Consider the following 23789-nt stretch of genomic DNA (forward strand, 5'->3'; position numbering starts at 1 on the left):
ACGTATATCCATAAATACTATATATGGCTATCGATGTGCAGCTGTAGAGCTAGCGCAATGCGCAGAGATGGAAGCACATTTGTACCAGCCACGCCCGGAATGGCGAGGTCTTGGCCTCTTGCCAAAGAGATTCAACCAATCCCTTCGCTTTCACCAGACCCTTCGACTATATCGTGTAGCCATGTATATCCCAAGTTCGCACGGTTGAGTGAAAGCACAGCTAAAAGCAACGATGCGCTCAAGCGTAGCAGGGCGGTAGAGAGTTAGTAGACACTAAAAGTAAAGAAAGGGTTCCCAAGTGCGTGACTCCCGATGGAGATAGACACACAATGCTGTCCATCCGCCTGTGTGTGTGAATGCGGCTGATTCGCTATGCTTGGAATGCCTCCGATCTCCAGAAAGTGTTACCTGCGTAGAAGAATCATCTTAATCGGCATATACACACAGCAGCACCAGTCCTTCATGCTTGTCGTTTTCTCGACGTCAGTGCTCGCTCAGACCCTTTTTTCAAGCTCACTAATAAGAGGGAAGCTACCTTTCGGCATTGTTAGCCGGGCTGGTTACGTTTAATCAGAATAAGCAAAGCTTTTACCAATAGGATAGACGGATCGCAGATGATATATACATTATTGGAGCCGTGAGCTCGATACGGCAAGAACTGGAATTTTCTGCGTCGGTGCTATATCCTATGTGCAACTAGCTCTGAATACTCGGAGTGCTTAGAGTGAGCACCAAGCGGCACCCTGGGTGCCCTTCTCCCCACACGCCAGAACTCTGAGGAGCGAAGACAGGGAACGCAGCGCGATCTGTAACGAGACCACTTTATGGTTTTCCCTCAAGTGGTGAACTCAGGTGTCTCCAAACAGAGGCCTCTTGGTGCAGCATTTGCTTCTCGCTCATGACGCTTCCCTCTGCAGTGCCATGCCGGAAGACCTCCACAAACAAGCACTCGCTTGAAGTTTTGTACCCTGCAAAGATCTGAAGCAACCCTGTGTGACGCTTAGTCTGAGACAACCCAGCAGCTCCCGTCTAGTAGACCGTATTGGTACTAAGGGACCCCTTTCCAGGAAAATTGGACGTGCAGCAAACGAGGCGAGAGGCGAGGCCACAATTCAGAGGCAACGCCTCCGTCGTGGCAGCGTTTCTGGAACCTGCGAAGTTTAAAAGTGCTTCTGCCGCACTACTGCCCATCATAAGGCAGCTGAGCACGACTGTTCTTTTTGAATTTTACGCCTCGAGAGTTTTTCGGAGCCTTAGTATCCAGTTTCGCGGAGGGGCACCGGCTCAGATTTCGGGTGTGGCTGTTCACGCTTGTCATTAGAAACAGGGGCTGCAGACAGGCGAGGGAGCAGGAATGTGCAGAAGGAGTTTGCCAGCCCATAATTACGACGAGAGGACTGCGCCTAGGCATCACGCCTGAAGTGCAGTCATCACACACTCCGCGAGTACCACGAAACGCTAAACCCTAAGCGCCGAAAGCGGTCCATCCCACAAGCAAATGTAGGCAGACAGAGCAGGAATTTGACTGCACTACTCAGTGGCAAGGAAGGAAGACGGCCCTCCTTGCTTGAATGCATAAACCCCCTTCCGCCCCTGCACGGTAGAGAGAGAGCAGACGGCGCGAGGTCCTCCACCGGCGGTCAGTGTGGCAGTAGACTCTGACGCATTTTGTAGAGCTTTATTGCCGTTTTTTGCCCAAAAGTGGTTGCAACTGCACACATTTGTGCCTCTTCACATGTCCGCATGCGCCTCCTCCCTAACACACACGAAGACATAAGAACCCCCTCCTGCGCGCTAGCGGCGCTGCGGCCGCTGCCGACAGAGGGGGGCCCCATGGCACGTGTGTTGATAGGGCCCCCCTTTCTCTGCCTGCTCAAAGCGATTAAAATGACTTCTTCGCAAGTTCTTGGACGCAAAAACATCACGCGGCGAATCGCAGAAGCAACGCGACCGCGCCGCTCCTAGGTAGGTAAGGGGCCTCCCCTCCCTCTCCGGGGGAAGAGCCGCAGCTGCTGCCGCCGCATCGCCGTCGCTGTAACGGGAGGCTAAGCAGCAGCAGCTCGCGCTAAACTTGCTGCGGGAGAGTGGCTTCTAGGAGCAGCCCTTACTTCCTCCCGAGGGAAGTGCTGTGTGAGCCTCACGCCAGTTGAGATCCCCCCTCCCCCTCCCCTTGTCGGCCTCCCCCTCGTGGCAGATGAGCGGAGATCGCGTGCAAGTTTCGCAGGAGAAGCTCTCGAGTCGCGCGGAAGCGCGTCTGCAGAGGGTCCAGAGGGCCCCCTAGGGCCCCTCCCCTAAGGCCTCTCGTGCCATCCTCGTCCGTGCGCAAAAACGACTCACTTTTCTGCCCCCCCCCCATGAGCCAGTCAAGCTCTCCCGAAGCGCGCGCCTCCGAAGCGTCTCCCGGCAGCGCCGCAAATGAGGGGCAACTGAGCGCCTCGAGGGGCCCCTTGGGGCCCTCCAAGACTCAGCAGCCGCCCCTCTCCATGTTCGGATACGGCAGTGGCATAGGCTTCGGCTTGGGGGTGACTGTGGACTGGCAACAACTGGCTGGCGTCAGCTACAGGCGTCAGCGTCTGTTCGACATGCTCTGGACCAACCCCAAGATTCTCGAGACATCCATCGTCGCAGGCGCTCCTTGGGGGGGCCCCCTAGCCGCCGTGCGAAGCGAGCGCGTCTTCCAGCCGGCAACTACACACAAGCTCGTGCCTGAGCTGCAGGTAGCTGAAGCCGTCGAGAAGTGCTTGCTTGGCAGGGGTCTGTTGGAGAAAGCGGTGCCCAAAGTGTGTGCGGCCGCTTCTCGCGGGAAACGTTCGATGCTCTCCGCAATTTTGCATGCGCCGTCTGCAGCTCTTCACAGCCAGAGGTCGTCTCATAGCCTCGCTTCCTTGGACCTTTACGCGCTTGGTGGCTATGCAGTGGAATGAAGAAGAGGTACAAAGGCGTGGAGATGCTTGTCTTTCCGTCAGAGTGTGGCGTGGCGTCTTCTCCGCAGGCGAGAGAAAGTCAGCCGTTGCGTGCAATCTGGAGGGTCGCTGTCTCGAGGGGTCTCTTATGTGTGCATGCAGGCGCTGGTGTGCGTTTTTGCCGACTCCGTTGTACGCACCTTCTCGCCAGCTGGAGAAAAACTGCATTTCTTCTCGTTGGGAGAGGCCATCAAGGCCGAAGGCGGCATTATTCAGGTACATAAGGAGGGGAAAGTAGGAAGAAAAAGGAGGGGGAGGAGCTTAGGTAGGCAGGTAGGAAGAAAAAGGAGGGGGAGGAGCTTAGGTAGGCAGGTAGGAAGAAAAAGGAGGGGGAGGTAGGTAGGTAGGTAGGAAGAAAAAAGAGGGGGAGGAGCTTAGGTAGGTAGGTAGGAAGAAAAAGGAGAAGGGGTCATTCCTGCTGCAGTACTTCTTTCCACTCCCCGAGAGATTGTAGAAAGAGGCTGTAGAGCCAAACGTGTCTTTCTGCTGTCGCCTCTTTTGGGGGAGGTTCCGCAGACTGCCTTAGGCTTTTTTGCAAGCAAGGAGGCAGTGGAAGGCTTTCGAATTTTCACTTGAGGCTTTCGACAGGAGACAGCGTCCCCAAAACGAGCCAATAAACCTCCATCCAATGTGTGACACACGCAGGCATGCATTGGGAAGGCAGGCATTGCCGTCTTGACAAGCACCAATCAGGTTTATATCAACCAAGCTTTCGACAAAGCGCGTCTGCTGCATCTACCCACTCCGCGTATGTCTACGTTGGACGCTGCACACACAGAGTCTCTTCCCTCCTTGCAACCACTGAGGCTACACTCAAAAAAACACAGGGGCAGATTGGCAGAGTCTCTGCCGCGATGGCAAGAGGCCACTGACGGTTGTAAATCAGGAGGTCTGCCCTGTCGCTTTTTCACGGCATTTCGATTTCAGCCTTTTGCTGTGCTGCTTCTTGAATCGCGAAGCTTCCGCTCATCGTACCCTTCAAGGGTGCTCCTTCTTATACTCTTTCAATACCCCTTCACCTACTTTTAATTTGACTCTTTCTCCTAATGCTCCTCCTGAAATACGCTTCCTAATGCTCCTCCTAAAATACGCTTCCTAATGCTCTTTCTATGACTTCTCCCACTTCTCCTACAGCACGCCTCCTCATGCTTCTTCTCCTCATGATGCTCCTCCTTCTATTCCTTCTACTCTCCCTAGTATTTCTTCTAATACTCCTTCTCCCACTTTTCCTACAGCACGCCTCCCCATGCTTCTTCTCCTAATAATGCTCCTCCTTCTATTCCTTCTACTCTCCCTAGTATTTCTTCTGGCACTCCTTTTTCTCCGGAAACTCCTTCCCCGCCTCCCTTCAATGCTCTTATTGCCGCGCTAGGGGTCCTCACGCATGCAGATGGGTGCTACTACTCTCACGCATGCAGATTTGTGCTACTACTTGCGATATTCCACTGCAGCCTTACGGGGGCCCCCCCTCTGCATCTGCGCCATCACGGGGCCCCCTTTGCCGCCTTCTTTTCAGGGGGCCCCTTCTTCCGGCCTTCTTGAGGGGCCCCCTGCGCTTCTCACCGAGCCGCGGCTGCTCGTTGCCACTGAGGAGGGGGCACTTCTCCTCGTGGATCGCAACGGCTGTCAAGATCTCAAGTAAGCTGGTGGGCATGCATGCGGGAGTCGTCGAGCGTCTTGTGTGTGGACCTTGTTCTTGGACGAAGACGCAACAAAGGCACAAGACATGCGCTGTGTGGGGGGTGTCACTCTGCGCAGAATCCCTGACGGCCCCTTTGTCGCACTCGCCGCTTCACGCAGCAATCGCTTTGTTGCCGCTGTGTCCAACGCTGGGTAAATTCCACCCCTTCTTGCCCCCTGCCGACTGCACTGCGGCTAAAAGCCGCCTTTGCAGCTGCAGAGCTGCTGCAGCGCTTCAGATAATGCCTCGAAAGCCGTGTACGAGTTCTCTCTCTGCATGGAAGATGAAGGGCTTGGAGGGCAGTGGAAGGCAGCAGCGACCAGCCATTACGGCTCGTTCAAAGTATCTAAGGGGGTGTGAGTGTCGGGAGAGAGACGGGCTTTTGGGTGCAGGCTTTCTGCTCTTTGTTGACTGCGCGCAATGCTGCAGAGCGCTGCAGGTGTTGCGCGTGGATGCCTCATCAGTGCAGCTAGCTGCTTCCGCCTCCTTCGACAGGAGCCGAAGAGTGCGCCAAATCGCCTGGTGTGGGGACGACTGCCTCGGGGTGTATGTACCGCTCACGACGCCGTCGGGAGACATTCAGGTGAAGCGCAGCTGCCTGGCACGTGCGCGAACGAACGAACGACTGCTTGCTGCTGCAGCCTTCTGTGGGGCTTGGGGTGTCTCTGCGGAGTTCGCGCGCGACTTTGTTTTTTGCGCTGCAGCGAAACTCTCTGCCTGGTCTGCCGCGAGTGCCTGTCTCATGTGTTGTGTTATACATATATATGTATGTATGTGTGTATATATGTATACATGTATCTATATATGTATATATATATGTATATATGTATATGTGTATATGTATAAATGTATATATATATATGTATGTAGCCGCGGGGGCATGCTGGCGATCTGCATGCAGCATCTCGTTTTACTAGGGGGTCCAAACAGCGAGTGGCTACCCCTAGACTTTGGATCTGAACCTCGTGGCTCTGGAGGCGGCGTCGTGCTTGTGGAGGAAATTGATGGCTTGCGCGTGCTGACATCCACAACAGCAGAACTTATTCGGAGGGCAGCGGCAGCAACGGAGAGTGTTTTTGGGGTGGGGTCGTGTGATCCCTCAGCTATGCTCTGCTATGCACTGGAACGCCTCTACGCGCAAGACGCTGCAGCAGAAGAAAGTCTTCGCGCCATCAAACCTGATCTTGGTAATGAGAAGCTTTTCCAGTCCTTCTTTCCCCCGCACACGCGCGAGTATCGTTGTACGGGCTGCTGCTGTTGCTTTTGCTACCAGTGCTTTTGCTGCCAGTGCTTTTGCTGCCAGTGCTTTTGCTGCCAGTGCTTATGCTGCTGCTTTTGCTTTTGCTGCTTATGCTGCTGCTTTTGCTGTTGCTTCTGCTACCAGTGGTGAATGCTGCTACTTTTGCTGCTCCCCAGAGAGAGGCTCGTCAAGGCTTCGGGTGTGTGCTGCTGCCACTACTGCTACTGTTGCTTGCGCCTGGGGTGATGCAGCGGCTGCAGCTGCATCCTGCTGCGAGGCGGCTTGCTTAGAGTTGCGGAGTGACAGGGCAGCCTTCCTGCTCTCAGCAGCGGCATTCGGCAGACGCTTCCTCGATGAAGATCGTGCAGGAATTTCACAGAAGCAGTTCATCAGAGCATGCAGAGACATCAGGTGGGTGGAGTGTCTCTCTTAAGGAGTAAATAAGGCTCAAGGAAGAGTAGCACGTCCAGCAAAGCGAGAAACGCCTCCACGCTGCCACCCTTCACAGGCCTCCTCGCAAACCCCTTGCGCGAAACGATTACCACACGGCAGGCAGTTCAGACTTTGTTCTCCGAAAGAATCTGACTGTTTTGCATCACAGGATCTGCACCTGTCTGCGAGAAGCTCCCCTTGATATGCCCATCACCGTAGTTCAGCTCCGCGCGCTAACCCTTGCCAAGCTCGTTCGACGAATTGCCAAGTTCGCGTGGCTACTGCTCTTGCTCCTGCTGCTTTTGCTGCTACTGCTACTTTTGCTGCTACTGCTACTTGTGCTGCTGCCAAGATGACTGCTGCTGTTGCGCGCGTCTTTGTGCTTCGCTGTTCGAGCTGAGTCTGCTTTAAGCGATGCCGCTAAAAAGCCACTCAGACTTTATACGCCGTGTACGATTGACGGACTACGCATGTATGTGTATGTTGTATGTACACCAATGTGTGCACAACAATGTATGTACAACAACGTATGCACAAAAATGTATATACAAAACTGCATGCACACAACTGTATGCACAGAAATGTATCTATGTACAAACATGTATGCACAACAATGTATGTACAACAACGTATGTACACCAATGTATGCACAAAAATGTATGCATGCACAAAACTGTCTGTACACCTACGTATGTACACCAGTGCAGCATGCACAAAACTGTATGTACACCAATGTATGTATGCACAAAAATGTATGTACACCTACGTATGTATGCACAAAACTGTATGTACACCTACGTATGTATGCACAAAACTGTATGTACACCTACGTATGTATGCACAAAACTGTATGTACACCAATGTATGTATGCACAAAACTGTATGTACACCTACGTATGTATATGCACAAAACTGTATGTACACCACTGTATGTATGCACAAAACTGTATGTACACCTACGTATGTATATGCACAAAACTGTATGTACACCTACGTATGTATATGCACAAAACTGTATGTACACCTACGTATGTATGTATGTGTGAGACGCAGTCGGCATCAGCATTTGCTGGCTGTGCGTATCTGCGAGTATAGCGGTCTGTGTCCACGGGGAGTGCTGGTATCGTGGTCTCTTGCCAAGATATCTCGCTGCGCTTCTTTGACGGACGAAGAGCTGACGGAGGCTGTGTGCAGTAGGATGCATGCGGTGGCAAGGCTGCCTCCAGCTGCAGCAGCAGCAGCAGCTGCTGCTGCCGCCTCTGCCAAAGGCGGTGGAGGGGATGCTACCGCTTCCCTCGCGCAGAGCTTCTTTGGCTATGCCTTCTACAACAGACCAGCCCAGCAGCAGCAGCAGCTGCAGCTGCAGTCTCCGCTTCCTTTCGCGCGGCTTGCGCTGTGCGCGGCTCAGGCGGGGAGGCCTGTGCTCGCTACGCGGCTGGCAGCCTTTGAAGCTGAGCCGAAGGTGGGGCTTGATTTCTTTTTCTGCATGCGGTGCTGCGCGCATGCAAGCCGGGGACACGTTGCCTTTAGCAACGCTTCGCGCGCGCGTCTTTCTGCTTCGCTTGCCGATGCAGGCGCAGGTGTCGCTGCTCCTGAAGCTCGCCAAAGTGTCGCTGGCTACGGAAAAAGCGGCAGAGGCTGCAGACGCAGATCTGCTGCTGCAGTGCCTTGCGGCAGCCCTTGCAGCGGATGCTGACAGCCCAGACGGACGGTAATACCACGCGCTGCACCCGCGGCTGCTCTCGAGGAAGCTGCATTTGAGATTCACGGGGATAATGGAATAGCGGGGAGGAGGGGGAGGGGAGGGAAGGAGAAGCAGAGAGTCTATCGGCTACGCCAAGGGCCGCAATGTATGTATGTGAATGTGTATGTGTATGTGTGGGGGGGGTGTTGGTGTATGTATACGTATATGTACATGTATGTATGTGTATGTATGTATGTATGTATGTATGTATGTGTGTACACGTATATGCATGTGCATGTTTGTATATGTATCTGTGTATGTACGTATGTATGGCTGTAGGGTAGACATGAGTCAGCTGGTGGAAGCCTTGCACGACCACCCAGCAGCTCAAAGCGTTTTTGCCATCTACTGCAAGCAAACTGGCCAGCTTCAGCTTGTGAGCTTGTTGTGCCGCTTCAAGTGTCTCTGTTGAGCTTGCCGAGTTCTCCTAGCTTGGCCTCTAGAGCAGCGATCTGCTCTGAAAATCCCTTCCCCTTCACCCTCTAACCCTCTACCCCCTTGGTACCCCTCCCTCCTCATGCCCTTCCTCCTTCTTCCCTTTGCGTTGCAGCAGCTGCCTCTGCAATGCGACCTGTGTGTTGACGACTTGCGACGCCGTGCTTTTTCCCTGCAGTCTGTATTTGTATCTGTATATGTATCGTATCTGTATTGTCTCTGTATTCGTAACTGTGTCTGTATTTGTGTCTCTGTTTGCGTCTCTCTCTATTTGTGTCTGCGTCTGTATTTGTACCTGTATTTGTGTCTGCGTCTGTACTTGTATCTGTATTTGTATCGTATCTGTATTGTCTCTGTATTCGTAACTGTGTCTGTATTTGTGTCTCTGTTTGCGTCTCTCTCTATTTGTGTCTGTGTCTGTATTTGTACCTGTATTTGTGTCTGCGTCTGTACTTGTATCTGTATTTGTGTCTGCGTCTGTACTTGTATCTGTACTTGTATCTGTATTTGTATCGTATCTGTATTGTCTCTGTATTTGTGTCTCTCTCTATTTGTGTCTGTGTCTGTATTTGTGTCTCTGTTTGCGTCTCTCTCTACTTGTGTCTGTGTCTGTATTTGTACCTGTATTTGTGTCTGCGTCTGTACTTGTATCTGTACTTGTATTTGTGTCTGTATTGTGTCTGTATTTGTATTTGTGTCTGTATTGTGTCTGTATTGTCTCTGTATTTGTAACTGTATCTGTATTCGTGTCTCTATTTGCGTCTCTCTCTACTTGTGTCTGTGTCTGTATTTGTACCTGTATTTGTGTCTGCGTCTGTACTTGTATCTGTACTTGTATTTGTGTCTGTATTGTATCTGTATTGTCTCTGTATTTGTAACTGTATCTGTATTTGTGTCTCTATTTGCGCCTCTCTCTACTTGTGTCTGTGTCTGTATTTGTACCTGTATTTGTGTCTCTATTTGTGTCTCTCTCTCCCTATTTGTGTCTGTTCCGTGTTACAGCTTGAGCAGTACTACGAGCGCGTTGCAGCCGCTCAAGAGGCAGGGCTCTGCTGTCTGTCCCTTGCGGAAGCAGCAGCTGCTGCGGGAGCGGAGTGGGAGCAGCGGCGTGGCTGGTTGGCATATGCGGGTGGCTTTTTCGCGTCTGTCAAGGATTCGCAGCTGCCTGCTGCGGTTGCTCATTCAGAGACCCTCACGAGTCTTGAGTTGCTCTCCATTCAGGTGACATGTACTGCAGTTTCTTGCGCTCTCTGCAGCTGTCTGCTGACGCTGCAGGAAGGCTGCGCTATCCCATACAGCCGCTCTAGTGCGTGGCAGACTGCGATGGATGCAGCAAGCACGGAGGGCCAGGGTGTGATGGAGGCTGCAGCAGAGACGTGGCTGCTTTCGCCTCTTAAGGCGATGTGCTGTCGCCTGCGCTGTCTGTGCTCCCGCTGCTGCAGCGTGACTTGGAGGTAAAGGCAAACACATGCGGATGGCTAGGACCTCCCCACAAGTTTGCTGGCCTCTCCCTCATGCAGACTATCCGGCAGCTCATTTTAAAGTACGGGTTGGTGTGTTGCTTCTGTCTTTGAGGAAGGGCGTCGTCCTTCCAGAGACTCCTCATACCGCCTTACCCCCATACCTCCCTCCTTCGCGGAGTACTTTTTGCAGACGAGGGGTCCATGCGGCTACCGAGCCTGCCGAGGCTTCCATATATATATATATCTATTCATATATATTTATATGTGTATATTTATGTATATTTATTTATGTATATTTCTATATATATATATACTAACCTTTTATTGGCATCCAAATACATATACGTGTACGCGTAAGTCTGCATACACTTGCATCATGCGCGCAGAATGGAGTTTGCGGAGGCCGACAATCTGAAGAAGGTGTTCAATGTAGGAGATGCTCGCTACTGGCGATGCAAGATTGATGCCTTGGCGGATGGGTGCGCACTACTTGTTGCATGTGTCTGCAGATTGGGTATTCCTTTCTTTGCAGGGATTTATATAAATATAGGGATATGTATACATGTACCTTGACGTGTATACATGTTCGTTGGGAGCAACGTTTTCTCATGGTAGTGGCTTTTGGAGGAGGGCGTCTAACCTCTGCGCAAGTACGATTGCGGCTTATTGCGCTTTAAATTCTTGAAAGGAGGCATTTTCAATGGGTTTTTTGTGCATGCTTGTCTTTGCTTTGATCTTTTGCTTCAGCATGCATTTCGATGAGCTGCAAGCGTTTGCCAAGTACCGAACTTCCCCCATAGGCTACGAGCCCTTTGTTGAGGCTTGCTTGCGCAAGGGCAACAGAGAGCTTGCCCGTGAGGAATCAGTCTCTCTCAGAAACTTGACTTTCCATGCACGATCGCTACTTGTAGCTTGACAGCGAGCGAAGTGTGTGTCGCGCAGGCTGCAGAGGAAGCGTTTCGTAGGCGCACGCGGCTACAGGGAGGCAAGGGGAAGCGCTGGTCGTGGTCATGATGCGCCGCGAAAGACGCTTCTCCGCGAGCCAGATCTCTCCTTCGGTGTGCATGCGCTGCAGTTCAACTCACGTACAAGGTCCAGGGGGCTGAGGCTCGCGCGCGTTTCTTCTCGGCCTTGGGGAGGGAAGACGAGGCGGCTGCAGCTTTGCAGACCCCTCAACAGGTAGGTAGAATCCTTCTTCTGGTTGTGGTGTTTTCACGCTCTTGCCACTTTGCAAGATGCCCGCGTCTCTGCTGAAGACGTTGCATTTAGCTCTGCTCGGGTGTATTCTACGGTGATGACCCCTCGTTGCCAATTTCATGCCGTTTCGGGGTGACTGTCGGTTTCGTCCTCTCCGCGATAAGCGGGCAGCTGGATCGCAAGCCTGCCAACAAGCGTGGGCTGCTAGCAGTGGGCTCTTGGCGAGCGGGCGTAGTGATTTCTGGCACTGCTGACACGGCGGTAAACGAGTGCAGCCGTGTAGTTCAACCTCTTTGGAAGGGGCCGGCATCATCTGCGGCTGCTAGTGTGCACCCTTTGTTGATTTCAAGCCTAGCGGGGAAATGCGGGAGAAGCTCCATTAATGTATGTGTGTCTGTGTGTGTGTGTGTGTGTCTGTCTTTCTGTCTGTCTGTGTCTGTTTGCGCCTCTCTACTCGCTTCAGAGCGTTGGTGGTGGACTTCTGCAAGCTCTGTCAGGGGCTTTTTCGAGGCGTAGCGCTACACATGACTGAGACAGGAGGTGCTGCTGAGGATCGCCTGGCCTCGCTCAAAAAACAGAAGGACCCTAGAGTCAATTCTGGCTAGCTGGGAAGCGATGTTGGAGGCTGAACCAGGGCAAGGGACGAAACGCAACCGCTGCTGAATGAAGCTGTAGGCGGCGTCTTATAAGAAGGCAGACCCTCTGTCCTGCATATCCGTGTATTTATGTGATCCATCTCACAAGGCCCCCTTTTCTTTCTCCTGCTACCTTGAAGCGCCTCATGGCCGGCGCGCAGAGGCGTTTTCACAGTTCAGCACATCGCGAAATTGCTGCACTGCCACACGAAGCATCTACCATACTGCTGGAATATGCTCCGCACCGCGCACACAAAGTGCGCCCGTCATTCGCATGTAGTCCGAGCTGCACGGCCATGGCCAACTGAAAAGCCTTGCTGCAACGACCTCTTGCAGTGTCGCTGCAGGAGTTCTCAGACACATTTCGCTTTGTGTGGTAGTGGGAAGGGGGCTTTCTTTCCCAGCGCGCTAGTGGAGCCACGTGCTCACTGAGTGGACGCTCGCTCCTATTTCAAAGTGGCTATTAGACAAGGGGGCAACCATCTTATTTCGCTGAAACATACCGCAGCTGCTTGTGTGTAGTGTACCTGTTTACCAGCCGGGTGGCGCTGGAGCAGTGGAGCGACGGCTCAGTAGCGAGTGGCGGGCTTCAAGGCAGTACCCCTACTCAATAACGATAACAAAGAAAAGACGACGCCTTGTTGTGTAGTGACATATGGCATGCATGTACCCATAAGAATGGACGCTTAGAGCGCGTGTGGATGGTTCATGTCAGCCCGTGCCGTAGCCGGTATCTGCAGGGACAAGGAATATGCAGAAACAGCAATGCGGCTGTACTACACTGGAAAGACTACACTTCCTTATTCGGTAGCAGATCAAGGAGAGAACGGGGGCAGAGAGAAGACTTCAGGAAGGGAGAGCATATCTAGAGACACGTCACCAGAGGTCACCCGGGAACGCGTGTGCGTTGCGCGCTAGTTACCGTATCACCTTCGGCTTCAAATCGATTTGAAATTTGCAAGATCACAGCTAAGAAAGCCTCCCAACTAAAGCCAGTGAGTGCAGCACTTCTGGCTTCAAACACAAGCATGGGCTACAGATGGAACCTGCAGTGTGCACTGCTTCGAGGAAACGTACTGAGCGCAGCCCGTCACTTGCGTGAGGGCCATTTGGCCGCTGTATACTCTCAGAAGCAAAATATCTCTTCAAAATTGGTTTTTTGCGGGATTTCTTAGGCAGGATCAGTAGGAAGCACATTCTGTATTTATCGTCGAAGCTCCCAGCCCCCGGTTATCTGATCCCGCCTAGTGATTTTGACGCGGCAAACAAGGGCATTTCTTTGCATCAGCGCCTGTGTCAAATCCTGAAGCAGCTTAAATTGGTGCTTGGCTTGTATCATCTGTTTTTATTTCTGCATGTGGTGCTGTGTGCGCCGCATTCCTCCATGGTGTCCGCCGCTGCGTTCCCTACGCCGTATGTGGCGAGCTTGTTCTAGGACCTGATCTTCCTTTCGCGGGAAGCAGAATCGCAGGGGATAGGTAGGTAACAGTGTAATATTTTGACTGCCAGGCAGTACTTTGCAGCGGGGAACCTAACGGAAAATCGGCCAGCTCTTCCAGTGTTGCTGTCCTTTTTTGGTGCTTCTGGCAACCGTAGAGTTCGCTCTTCCCTTTGCCTTGAAACTTGCATCGCATCGAAGGCTTCAGCGGTCCAGCGAGCATGCGCGTCAGTAGTCAGCACACAGCTGTGGGCGTCTGAGCCCCCTTTCACCGTCCCTAGGCGCTTCGGTTGGCAACCTGCGTAAGCATACAAGGCGTCTAAGTTGCAAGTTGATTCCTTCTCCGCGAGCTGGACGGCAGACGATGCCAGAAGCAGAGACCGTGCAAGGCAACCTTTCACTTGGCAGGATGCTTTTTCCATACGACGCGCATCAGGATGATGGAAGCCCAGACACATGTGTGTGCGCTCATGGATGCTCCTGCACTGCTTAGCAGTACGACTTCGCCGGCATGGGCGCTTGCATGGCGTCCTTGCAGATCCTTCTCTATTAGCCTTGCAGGAGCCTCTCGAGCGTTTTACGGACTTTGCGTGCACGCTGCGTGTGTTGCGCTTTAGGTCTCATGCCCTCCAAGCGAAAGTGTGGGAGCAGCCAGCACCAGTGGGTAAGCTGCAGTCTTCCTCTCCGTCACGGCTCGCCGCAGGGGTTCAAAAGCCTGCTGCTCAAGCCTCACCACTGCTCTCTCTTGTCCGCATGGCAACTGATGGTTGCACCGGAGCAGGCACAAGGCGCCCCTCCTCCAAGAGGGGGGGGCAGCTCTCCGCAGCGACGCCGTCGCAGCGCGTGCCCACAGTCCAGAAAGCAGCAGCTCACGGCGCGCTCTTCATTCGCGATGAAGTTGGCCTCCTCGCACGCTGGCAGTGAAGAGCCTCGTGCGACTGCGTCTTCGTTCGCAGTGGCCGTGACTGGCCTCGCTCAGATGTCGCATGGATGCCCCTCGTACGATCCGCAAAACTTTTATCCGATTGCAAATCCACAGCTCCCCTTCCTCTCGGCCTGTAGGAAAAAAGAGGCAGCGTCGTTGCAGCAGCAGACACTGTCTCCCCGACAGGTGGTCATCATGTCCTCTCACAAGGCAGTAGTTAAGCCAGTAGGGCCCCTGCCTGTGGTGAGGCCGCTGCCTGATTCCCCGTATCGCAAGAGTGACTGTAGTGCATCGCATCGTCCACGCCGGGCAGTTCTTGCCCCCTCTACACGCGGAGTCAGCAGGTCGATCGAAGGTAACTCGAAAGAGGCACTGCTTGGGAAGCCTTCTCCGCAAGCACTCCCCGCCAGGTGCAAACGCGCAAGCGCCCCCCGAGCAGCTACCTGCCCTGCAAAGCTGCCTCACGGAGAAGACCCCACACCCGCAGACTTAGCGCGAATCGCTGAATACGAACCGTCCCACCACATCCCCGGAGTTCGCTTCAATACGCGGAAGAAGCAGTGGCTGGCCGCGTGGAATATCATGCCTGACAAGGAAATCAGAAAGCACTTTTCCGTTGGCGAGTACGGATATGTGGGTGCTTGGGAAAGGGCTGTGCTGTGTCGTCTGGACGCCGAACGCACTGTCACTACACACGTCGGACGGTAAGGCCAGAGCGCAGATCAGTGCACTTCTGGTGGCACGGGAGGTAGTACTAGGGCTCTGCTTGCGTCTGGAGCACCCGCAGCAGCAGCAGCACGCCGAGGCCATAAGCAGCGCCTTGCGAGAAATCCAGGAACTGGGAACATAAGGCCTTCCCTTCCTATCAAAGCCAAGCAACTTAAAACGCATGCATGAAGTCAACAGGCGCAAAGACGGCTAGGGCCTAGGGCCACACAGAGAGCACTTCGCGCCGCTCACACAGGCGCTCGAGAGTTACTTCTGCCGCATTGGCGGAGTCGTCAAACGTTTCGCTCGCGGGCTCTCTTGCTGGCGCCAGCTTCCACGCGGCGCCCTTGGCAAATCAACTCACTGTGGTCGCCTCAACGGGTGAAGTGCCCGCCGAGAGCTGGCGGTGGCGCTACCAAGAGTGCGACTAAAGCTCAACACGAGCAGGGGAGAGCGCACCGTGAACACGGAGACGCACGTGTGCATGCGCTCGTGTGACTGGAGTCTCGACGGAGCGATTACTGGCCTTGGTGGAACTTTTATGAATTAAGGCTGTTATCGCTTTGCTTGCAATTGACCGGGGCCCTTAAATAAAAAATAATTTGGCGTTATTAACTCGGGCCCTTTCATGCAGAAGCGCAAAATATGAACTATGCACGTCAGACACGCAAATTCTGTATGTCCAGCGAAGAATTGCTAGAGAGGCCTTAGTACAAGCGTTGAATGGGCGAGCGCGAGCGGACAAGCTGTCACTAGTATGTATTTTCGAAGCAGTGGTCACATGGGAGAAAACCCTGTGCGCGCACATCACACTGTGCGACCCGACCCCCCGGAGTGCGTCTGCATTCCACATTGGCCAATAGGACCTTCTGGGGTGCGCATGATCCAGTTCCATAAGCGTCCAGTAGTCCACTGTGCGAATGCTGTTTTCTTTCTGATGGGCAAAGTTGTATGCTCGTGCTGGGCAGGAATCTCTTTTTGGGCGCATCGTATGTGCGTGTCTTGGAAATGACTGTCTACCATGACGGTGTTGGGGCGTGTATGTGCAATCCTTGGTGGTGGCAATCGCATGCCATGTCGTTCTCATATGTCTGGCTGCATTCGGAGCTAGGTGTATAGAGTCGCTTCTCAGCGCAACAAGTGATGCGCATCGGCGGCGGAAGTCACTTAGAGGAGGTTTGTGCCGATAGGGTAGCCGGCCTGCTCCACTCGAGCTTGTGTCGTTCGCGTGCCCACATGGACTATGGAGCCGTTTCCTTCAACTTTTCTATGGCAGAAAGCCCTGTTCGGTGCTGCAGTAGTCTCTCACTGTGTAAAAAAAAGGTAATACTATAAACACTGTAGGGATGACCGCGCGCCACAGACGGCTGGTATTGTATTCCCAGCTTGCATTCAACGAAACCAAGTGGAAGCGAAAGGAGCTGTCTGCAGGGAAGCGCACTGAAACTTTGACCCCTCAGTCTAAGCACAGTAGCTTCGGAAAGTCGTGCACTCAGATGTGGCTAGTGTGTGCAGCTTTCCGTCGAAAAAACTCAGCTTCCCCCAGGGGGAACGTGCGCTCAACCCACGGACTGCCAGGCAAAATACGAAGACCGTGGATCCGTCACCGCGAAAGACTCTGTACGGGTACTCTGAGGTCACTTTTTACAAGAGCCTTGGATTCTTGCAACTCGGCCACGAGAGAGAGGTAGGCCCCATGCTGTGGCATTAGGAGAAACAGTTCTGCAGCAGTAGAGCGCAGTAGCCTCTCCAGCCACGACAGACACGGCAGAGCCGCATGCAACTTGCTCGTTTCTGGGAATGGAGCAAGGCGAACTTGCTTGGGGCTGTCGTCCAAAAAGAGCTTCAAAGCCTTTGCAGCATTCACTCTTCCCCCAGTCTTCACACGGCCTGCAGCGCGGAAAGAGGCAATCCCAAGACAAACGAAGCGCATGAGGCTTGCTTCGAGTTGCATGCACGTGGTAAAACACGCTTAAAAAGGGATTTCCGTGAGCATCCTCTCCTTAGGGCCAGTGGGGTGCACGCAGATATTCGTATGCAAACTTACTCCGCAGCTGGGGCAGCTTGTCAACTGAGGAAAGGATCGCATGCCGGACCTTGACGACCGTTGTGCGCTTGACGGAAAACAGCAGAGCGCTCACTGCCGCCACAATCGGGGTGGCCATGGAGGTCCCCGATAGACGGGCAGAGGTGTCTGGAGGGTAAGTGCTCCGAATATTAACCCCTGGCGCTGCGACGTGCACAGTCATCCTGCCGTAGTTGCTGAACTTTGCAAGCCGGTCGTGCTCATCAGTAGCCGCGACAGTAATGACGTTGGGCAGGTTGAGGGCAGCTGGATATTCTGGTACAAAATCGATAGCTATGCCCTTGTTGCCAGCCGCAGTTACGAACAAGTGATTCGCTTTGTTCGCCCGGGCTATAGCACGTCTAAGCTGGTATGAAAAGGTAGACCCTCCCCATGAATTGGAAGACACTTGAAACCCCATTTGAACAGCATAGTTCAGAGCCTCGATCGCCAGTGATACCGTTCCTATCCCATGTTTATTGATGAAGCGTAGCGCTGCGACGCTAATTTCTCCACAGACACCCGAAACCCCTGTGTTTTCGGGCACCGCACTTATGATACCTGCAACGTGAGTGCCATGCCCATGGTCGTCTTTTGGATCTCCATTTCGGTCGAGGAAGTTGTATCCATGTACGTCGTCAACGTAGCCGTTCTTGTCATCATCGACTCCGTTAGCAGGCACCTCGTTTGCATTGACCCAAATGTTCGGCTGGAGTGCAGGATGTGCATACTCGACTCCCGAGTCAATCACGCCGATAATGACTTCCCGCCGACACGTGCCAAGGGCCTTAGAAGACTCAAGGTCGATAACGCTTTGCCAGTACTCAGCTGGGGGCTTTTTAGCCTGAGACTTGTTTTCCTCAAATTCGCCGTCCTGAGGCATGCAGGAGTGAAAGATGCAAATTATCCCGACATCCACATGAACTTGGCCCACTCCTGGATACTGGAAACCCTTACTTTTTAGGGGTGTCTGGTCTTTATCTGCTTACCAGAGAGGATTCCAGGCGAACAATGGAATCATACTCCACGGAGACAATGCAAGAGTCCTGTTGGAATGCCCTCTTCAAGGTGGAAGGTTCTACAAGAGGGCACGCCTCTAAGGAAACTACGGATACGCCAACCAGTTTTAAGGTAGTCTGGGAGATGCTGCAGCGGACAATGCTTGGAATCCTCGGTGTTTTCACCCCTTGATATGCGTGTGCTTGTTCAGGTTCAGTCAAGCCACTCCAATCGTCTCGAGGACTCTCTTCTGCATTCGCCTCTACAAACAAAGGAGTCTTCAACGAGAATATATTCCGAGAATATGCAGCAAAGTCTGCGACTCTTTCCGTTGCCAGTACGCCTTCTTCTCTGCAAACCAAATCCACCATGGCCAACCAAGTCCGTCCGTTTTTGCACTGGTACTTTGGTGTGCAAGGGTCACGCACTTTTGTCAGCCAAAGGCACGGCTACCGAGGGCGCAACTAGGTGCCTAATGAATATGACTCATCCTTGTGGTGATTAATGCCGTGTCTTTGGAATATATGTTCATGTATGCATCGTATTTGGAGGGAATCTTACTGCTTGATGCCAGCCTGGTGCTGCCTGCGGGCCTGCCCGAGTAGGAGGGAACTGAGAACGCGCTCTGCTGAGACGGTCTCGTCGCACTGCTCTCCAAATGAAACCAAGAGGCGGTCGGAAAGTGCATTCTCCACAGGCTGTGCGTTGCTCACGTGTAGAGTCGCAAGTAGTGAGCAAGTAACGAATAGACACAGCCACTGAAAGGCATACAGCTGCTGCATGATACAGCTTCCAAGGGATCTGCTCACACAATAAAAAGCTATGCAAAGAAAAGAGCTGAGAGAGTTTATAAGAGTAATCCAGGTCTTCATCTAGCGCAAGAGCTTTTCCAATTTCATCCCTGACAGCACCTGTCCAGGGGCAACAGTCGTTGCGAATGAAAAAGGTGGCTTACCCAGTGTTTCGTATGCCTTTAAGAGTATATCTGAAGTGCCAAAAATTCATAACACCAGTATTTGTGGTCGAAAATGCAAAGGTAAGGAATATGGCAACGTATACGTCCTACTGGTCCAGGGCCCCTTCCGCGGACGCCCCAGAGTAGACCGTGGGGCGCACCCATTGCACACGTGCACTCGGTTACACTCGCAAATTTGCATTTCCAACCTGTATTGATATTACTCCAGGCTATCCATCTACATTATCGCCTTTGTGTAATACAGGATTTCCATATTCCTGATGCGCTAATCACCGTAAAGCGATTTACTTGCAAGCCTCTACGGCCCTGCGATACATCCGATGGTTCGTGGAGCGGGAAGTAGCCTCAAAACGGTCGAACAGGCCCTCTACATACACACCTTACTGCCAAGACTTTGGATACGGCTCCATTTGGATCCGAGCCATGTAGACGTGGAGCCGATCCTAGCAGCTTTTGCACATGTGTCTCAAGGTGAGCACTGGTGGGCAAGGAGCGTATCTCCGTTCACCACATGTGAACCTCTGTCGCGTCAGCCATAGACCTTCTTATGCATCTAACGGGTGTTTGTACGCCTATGGACTACGGAGAGCGAACTTTAAAAAAAGGATGTGGGCTGTAGTCGGTGAACTCCTTGCATACGCTACAAAAAAACCCCTACAGGCGGAACTGTATAAGGGGCACGTACTGTATGGTCTAGCACCAAGCATATGACCACTAGGTTAGGAGTCAATAATGATGTTAGTTAATGCTGTTTGACAAAATGAGTGACGCGCGTCGGATAATGCACAGGCCACATTATCCTACAAGTACCCCAAAAGAGAGTGCCTCTAGAGACATGCTTTCCCTTGCAGAAAGCAGGAATTCAGATGCCACCGGATTCCAGGCTGAGCGGCGTAAGCGGCATTCAGCTTTAAAGGCTATCAAGGTGCGAGGCTTGCCAGTGGAGAACTCCCCTAGCATGAAAGGGCTGGGCATTAAAGGGGAAACGTAACGTATGCTGTAACCACTGGATTTCATTTTCTAGGCTTTTCAACTGGGATCAGCATCCTACGGCCGAAGGGTGGAACCTGTTCAGCCGACGTGCAATCAACGACTGCTTGTTCCCTCCGTAGCTTGTCTGCCCTTTCAAGTCAGCCATACACATTGCAAATGCTGCGTTAACCCTTCCGTTGGTAATCAGCTTATCTGTAACAAAGAGCACACGCTCCCACACACGTAATGGGCTCAGAGACCTTCCTAATGAGCAACCACTGCAAGCACGTAGGATGCAGTTAAAATTTCTTCATTTTGCCGTGGATAGAATTACGACAAGCGGCTGACCACTCACCTTTGAGCGATCTTGGCCTCTCCGCAGTGCCGAAAAGCAACTCCTTCACCTCTGAAACCGCCATTGGACGGATCGATAATAGCATGGCTGCAACACCAGAAATTACTGGGGTAGCCATTGAAGTTCCTGAAAGTGTTTTGGCGGTGGCAGGAGGAAATGTGGAATAAATGAAAACACCAGGGGCAGCAATGTGCACAGCATGTTTCCCGTAGTTGCTGAAATTAGCTAGACGATCTGATTCATCTGTGGCTGCTACAGAAATTATATTTTCCACCCTGTAAGCAGCAGGATACTCGGGGAAGGTATCTGCGTTGTTCCCGCTATTTCCAGCAGCGGCAACGAAGAGCTGGTCAACTGCCGAGGCGCGCTTGATCGCCTGAAGCAGTCCACTTGAGACATCTGGGCCGCCCCAAGAGTTGCTTGTCATGTGGAAATCCATCTCAATGGCGTAGTTTATCGCTTCGATCGCATCCGATGTCGCACCAGAGCCTTGACTGTCCAAGAAGCGAAGACCTGCAATGCTCACATTCTTGCACACCCCGCGGGCGGCAGTGGTGGTAGGAACTGCACCGATGATACCGGCAACGTGAGTGCCATGCCCGTGGCCGTCTGTTACGGCTGGCCGCTTCAAATAAAAATCGTATCCATTCACGTCATCGACGTAGCCGTTTCGGTCGTCGTCGATACCGTTTCCTGGGACCTCATACTCGTTTTGCCACATATTTGATCGCAGATCCGGGTGCGACGTGGCCACCCCAGTATCGATGACCCCTACAACGACATCTCTTACGCAGCTGTGTCTACTCCAGGCTCTGTCGACGCCCGTCACTTCCAGCCAGTACGCCAAAGGAGAGTCGAATGTTTTGGAAGGCCCGATTGTTTGCTGCGCACAATGGAACGAATTTTCATCAGCGAATTCGGCGAATTCCCCGCTACTCGGGGGTGGCAGGAGTCGGGCAGTGTGAAGGCGGCTTATTATCTTGTCACAACCAACAGCAATACGCTCGACTAGGCGCACGATTTATTCGAGAAGACCCCACGAGTGCTGAGATCGTGGGAAGGTCTCGACCGGCGTGTGTAAGTTCAGACAAGACGCGAAAGCTCTCAAGGATGGCTAGTTTTCGCAGTACATATATATGTATGTATATATCGGTCATGGCTGAATGCCACGGGTGCCACTTTCAAGCTGTCCTACCTGTGCCTGTTCAGGGTGGGGAGGCCCTTCAAACGTGGGGTAAAGGTGCACGACAGCATCACGCTCCACGAAGGATGTACAGTCGTCATCTTCAAATGCTGAAACGGCGACGTCCATGTCGGAAGCCACCATGGGGCACTCCGCCAAGGAAAGAACACTAACGCCCACCTTCTTAAGGTGTAGCCGCACGACTGAGCACTTATCTTCGGCTCCTTCCTCCGCTAAGGTCCCCAACAGCTGCCCATCTCCAGCTTCAGAATGCTTGCGCACTCGGAAGGTCATCAGCTTCTGCGTGTAAGCCGAGTTGTCCTGTGCAAAGGTTTCCTGAACCTCCGTGTACAGCCTGCACAAACAAGTTGAACAGTCGGAACAACCCAACGGCGCAGGCATAAAACGGCGATAGACCTAATCCATATGCCTCGTAGCTGTCTGCCAAGTAAGCAGTCAGCTGACTGGCTCGGTGCTGTGTCGGAGTGCCTCCTAGCATGAGCACTGTGAGCACTGCGATGTCTGCATACAGCCAGAGTCTTACGAGTCTTCGGACAGCGGGGATCTGCCCTCCCGCTTGCGCATATCTCCATATGCTGTCTTCACTGCGCTCTGAAGGCTTCTTACAGTACTTGCTTCTGCATCACATCCTTCCTTGAAACCAGTCAATAGCCGATGCCTCACAATATCTTCCACCGACGGCTCCTCCTCAGAATGCGCAAACTTTCCTGCGGCTATCAGGAGCAGCAAGGCAGAACTCCATCTCAGAGGCGCCATCTTCTATTGAGGGAATGCCAGAAGAATACGATGGGCTTGCTTTTTAGACGGTGGACAGTGTTGCGCTTGTATCGCCGTGGACGGAGCGGAGTGTCGGATGAGATGAACAATGAAGGAGGCTGCGTCACTCAAGCCGAATATTGCGCCAATATATTATGGGAAATAACTAAGTGAAAGAATCAAAAGTAAGCCAGTGTTGCACAGGGAATGCGACGAAGTATGTGCTGCCTCACAGGCGTTGTGTAGAGCCCTGACCGCGGTGGCAGCGCCGCAGTCATGCTGCACGACAACACGGGCTAGAGCTTCGGCTAAAATTGCTGTAAATATTCCGCATTTTGAAATCCAGAGCTGATAAAGATTGCGCTGAAGAAATGGTCCTTTGGTCTTCCGGCTTTCCAAAGCCGTTTCTGTTTATCTTTCGCTCGCACGAAATGCCATTGTTCTAGGTGGTTACCTCGACTACCAGGCGCAGGAGTCGCAAGCTTTCTAAATCACACGCTGATTGTTGGTGGACAGGCGATAGACAACCATTTTTCTATAATTGCTTGACGGACCAAGGAGCTGCTGCTGCAGAAGGCCGCATATTGCTCGCTCCCCCTTGTGGGCGGAGAGAAACAAATAAAGCTCCCCACACCATCTTCAGTTAAGTCAAAAGCAGCTCAGAGGCAGAGAAATAAGCTGAAGTTCTGCAAGTACTGGAACTGAAAAAGCCACAGAAAAGCCTAAACCCAGAACACCCGTCCTAGATCCATCGTACAGCATCGACCCCCGCCGCCAACTAAATAAAAAACCGGTTCCACCTACCGAGCCTTCCTCTCTGTACTACCCATGACTCTAGCCTTAAAGAGAGGCAATACGTGTGTCAGTTTGGCTGCTCGAGGAACTATACTACCACAGCCATAGCACTGGCGTTCTCCATCCTTTTGCTGAAAGCCATGTATCTACGCGATGTTGCATAAGCGAACAAGAGGGTTAGAAAAACGATGGGAGTCGGGGAGGGAAAGAACCAGTTTCAAAGGACTGCAGTCATCACGGCTTCGAGGATTCCGCGCATGTGGGTATTACGAGCGATTGCGCAAGGTGAACGAAGCTGCTTAAACCTCTTTGGGAACTGCTGAGGTCATAAAAGCAGAGTAAACGAAGTGACAAACGGGAAGCACATACGTCCTTACTACAAGCGCCAAGTTTAGGTCCCTTGGGAACGTGATGGGTAGAAGTTAGGATCATACAATCCCACGTCCGCTTCGATAGACTGCTCCAACAGAAGACAATATCACTCCCCGCTTTGGATTGTGTCCACGACCTCCCAAAGCCCCTGGGCTGTATCCTCTATTGTAACGAGAGGCCACACGCACACTCTACACTGCTTATCAAACGGTAAGCAGGCTCTAGGCCCCTCCCACGTGTGTGCTGAGATTGGCACAACGCATAGAGTCGCTGCATTCATATGGGGCCCAAGGGGGCGAAGGTGTGCAGTTACGGCGAGGACAGCAAAGAAAGTAACAATCATTTAGCAAGCATCCTTAAGCATTGTGTCCTGATGGTTCGACATCCACTGATCTGCGTAATTCAAGTAGAAGCGGGCAGCCTGGAGGCACCGC

General features: G+C 52.7%; 3 protein-coding genes across 3 annotated transcripts; 1 reads left to right on the plus strand and 2 right to left on the minus strand.

Moving 5' to 3' along the window:
* The first annotated feature begins 2537 nt into the window (after positions 1-2537).
* LOC34620494 (vacuolar protein sorting-associated protein 16 homolog) lies at positions 2538-11687 on the plus strand. The gene is made up of 17 exons (XM_026337581.1): positions 2538-2717; positions 2848-2931; positions 3066-3179; positions 3609-3715; positions 4722-4796; positions 5074-5161; positions 5546-5733; positions 6486-6521; positions 7370-7778; positions 7891-8027; positions 8340-8436; positions 9498-9716; positions 9938-10038; positions 10345-10437; positions 10706-10812; positions 11034-11137; positions 11619-11687. Exons 1-17 carry the CDS (start codon positions 2583-2585, stop codon positions 11685-11687), a joined length of 2163 nt encoding a protein of 720 aa, XP_026193366.1. The 5' UTR covers positions 2538-2582.
* A 3981-nt stretch (positions 11688-15668) lies between these two features.
* Positions 15669-17809, minus strand: LOC113147343 (thermitase-like). The gene is made up of 3 exons (XM_026337582.1): positions 16909-17809; positions 16646-16751; positions 15669-15912 (listed from the first exon to the last, which is right to left on the minus strand). The coding sequence occupies exons 1-3, from the start codon at positions 17807-17809 to the stop codon at positions 15669-15671; spliced, it is 1251 nt and encodes a 416-aa protein (XP_026193367.1).
* Positions 17810-19696: 1887 nt separating this feature from the next.
* On the minus strand, positions 19697-22188 carry LOC34621881. Its single transcript, XM_026337583.1, has 5 exons — positions 21956-22188; positions 21424-21766; positions 20229-21111; positions 20015-20086; positions 19697-19854 (listed from the first exon to the last, which is right to left on the minus strand). The coding sequence occupies exons 1-5, from the start codon at positions 22186-22188 to the stop codon at positions 19697-19699; spliced, it is 1689 nt and encodes a 562-aa protein (XP_026193368.1).
* Between the last annotated feature and the right edge of the window lie 1601 nt (positions 22189-23789).

This window comes from Cyclospora cayetanensis, unplaced genomic scaffold (assembly GCF_002999335.1).
Source record: "Cyclospora cayetanensis isolate NF1_C8 unplaced genomic scaffold, CcayRef3 CcayRef3_contig_190, whole genome shotgun sequence".
In the NCBI taxonomy this organism is placed as follows: domain Eukaryota; phylum Apicomplexa; class Conoidasida; order Eucoccidiorida; family Eimeriidae; genus Cyclospora; species Cyclospora cayetanensis.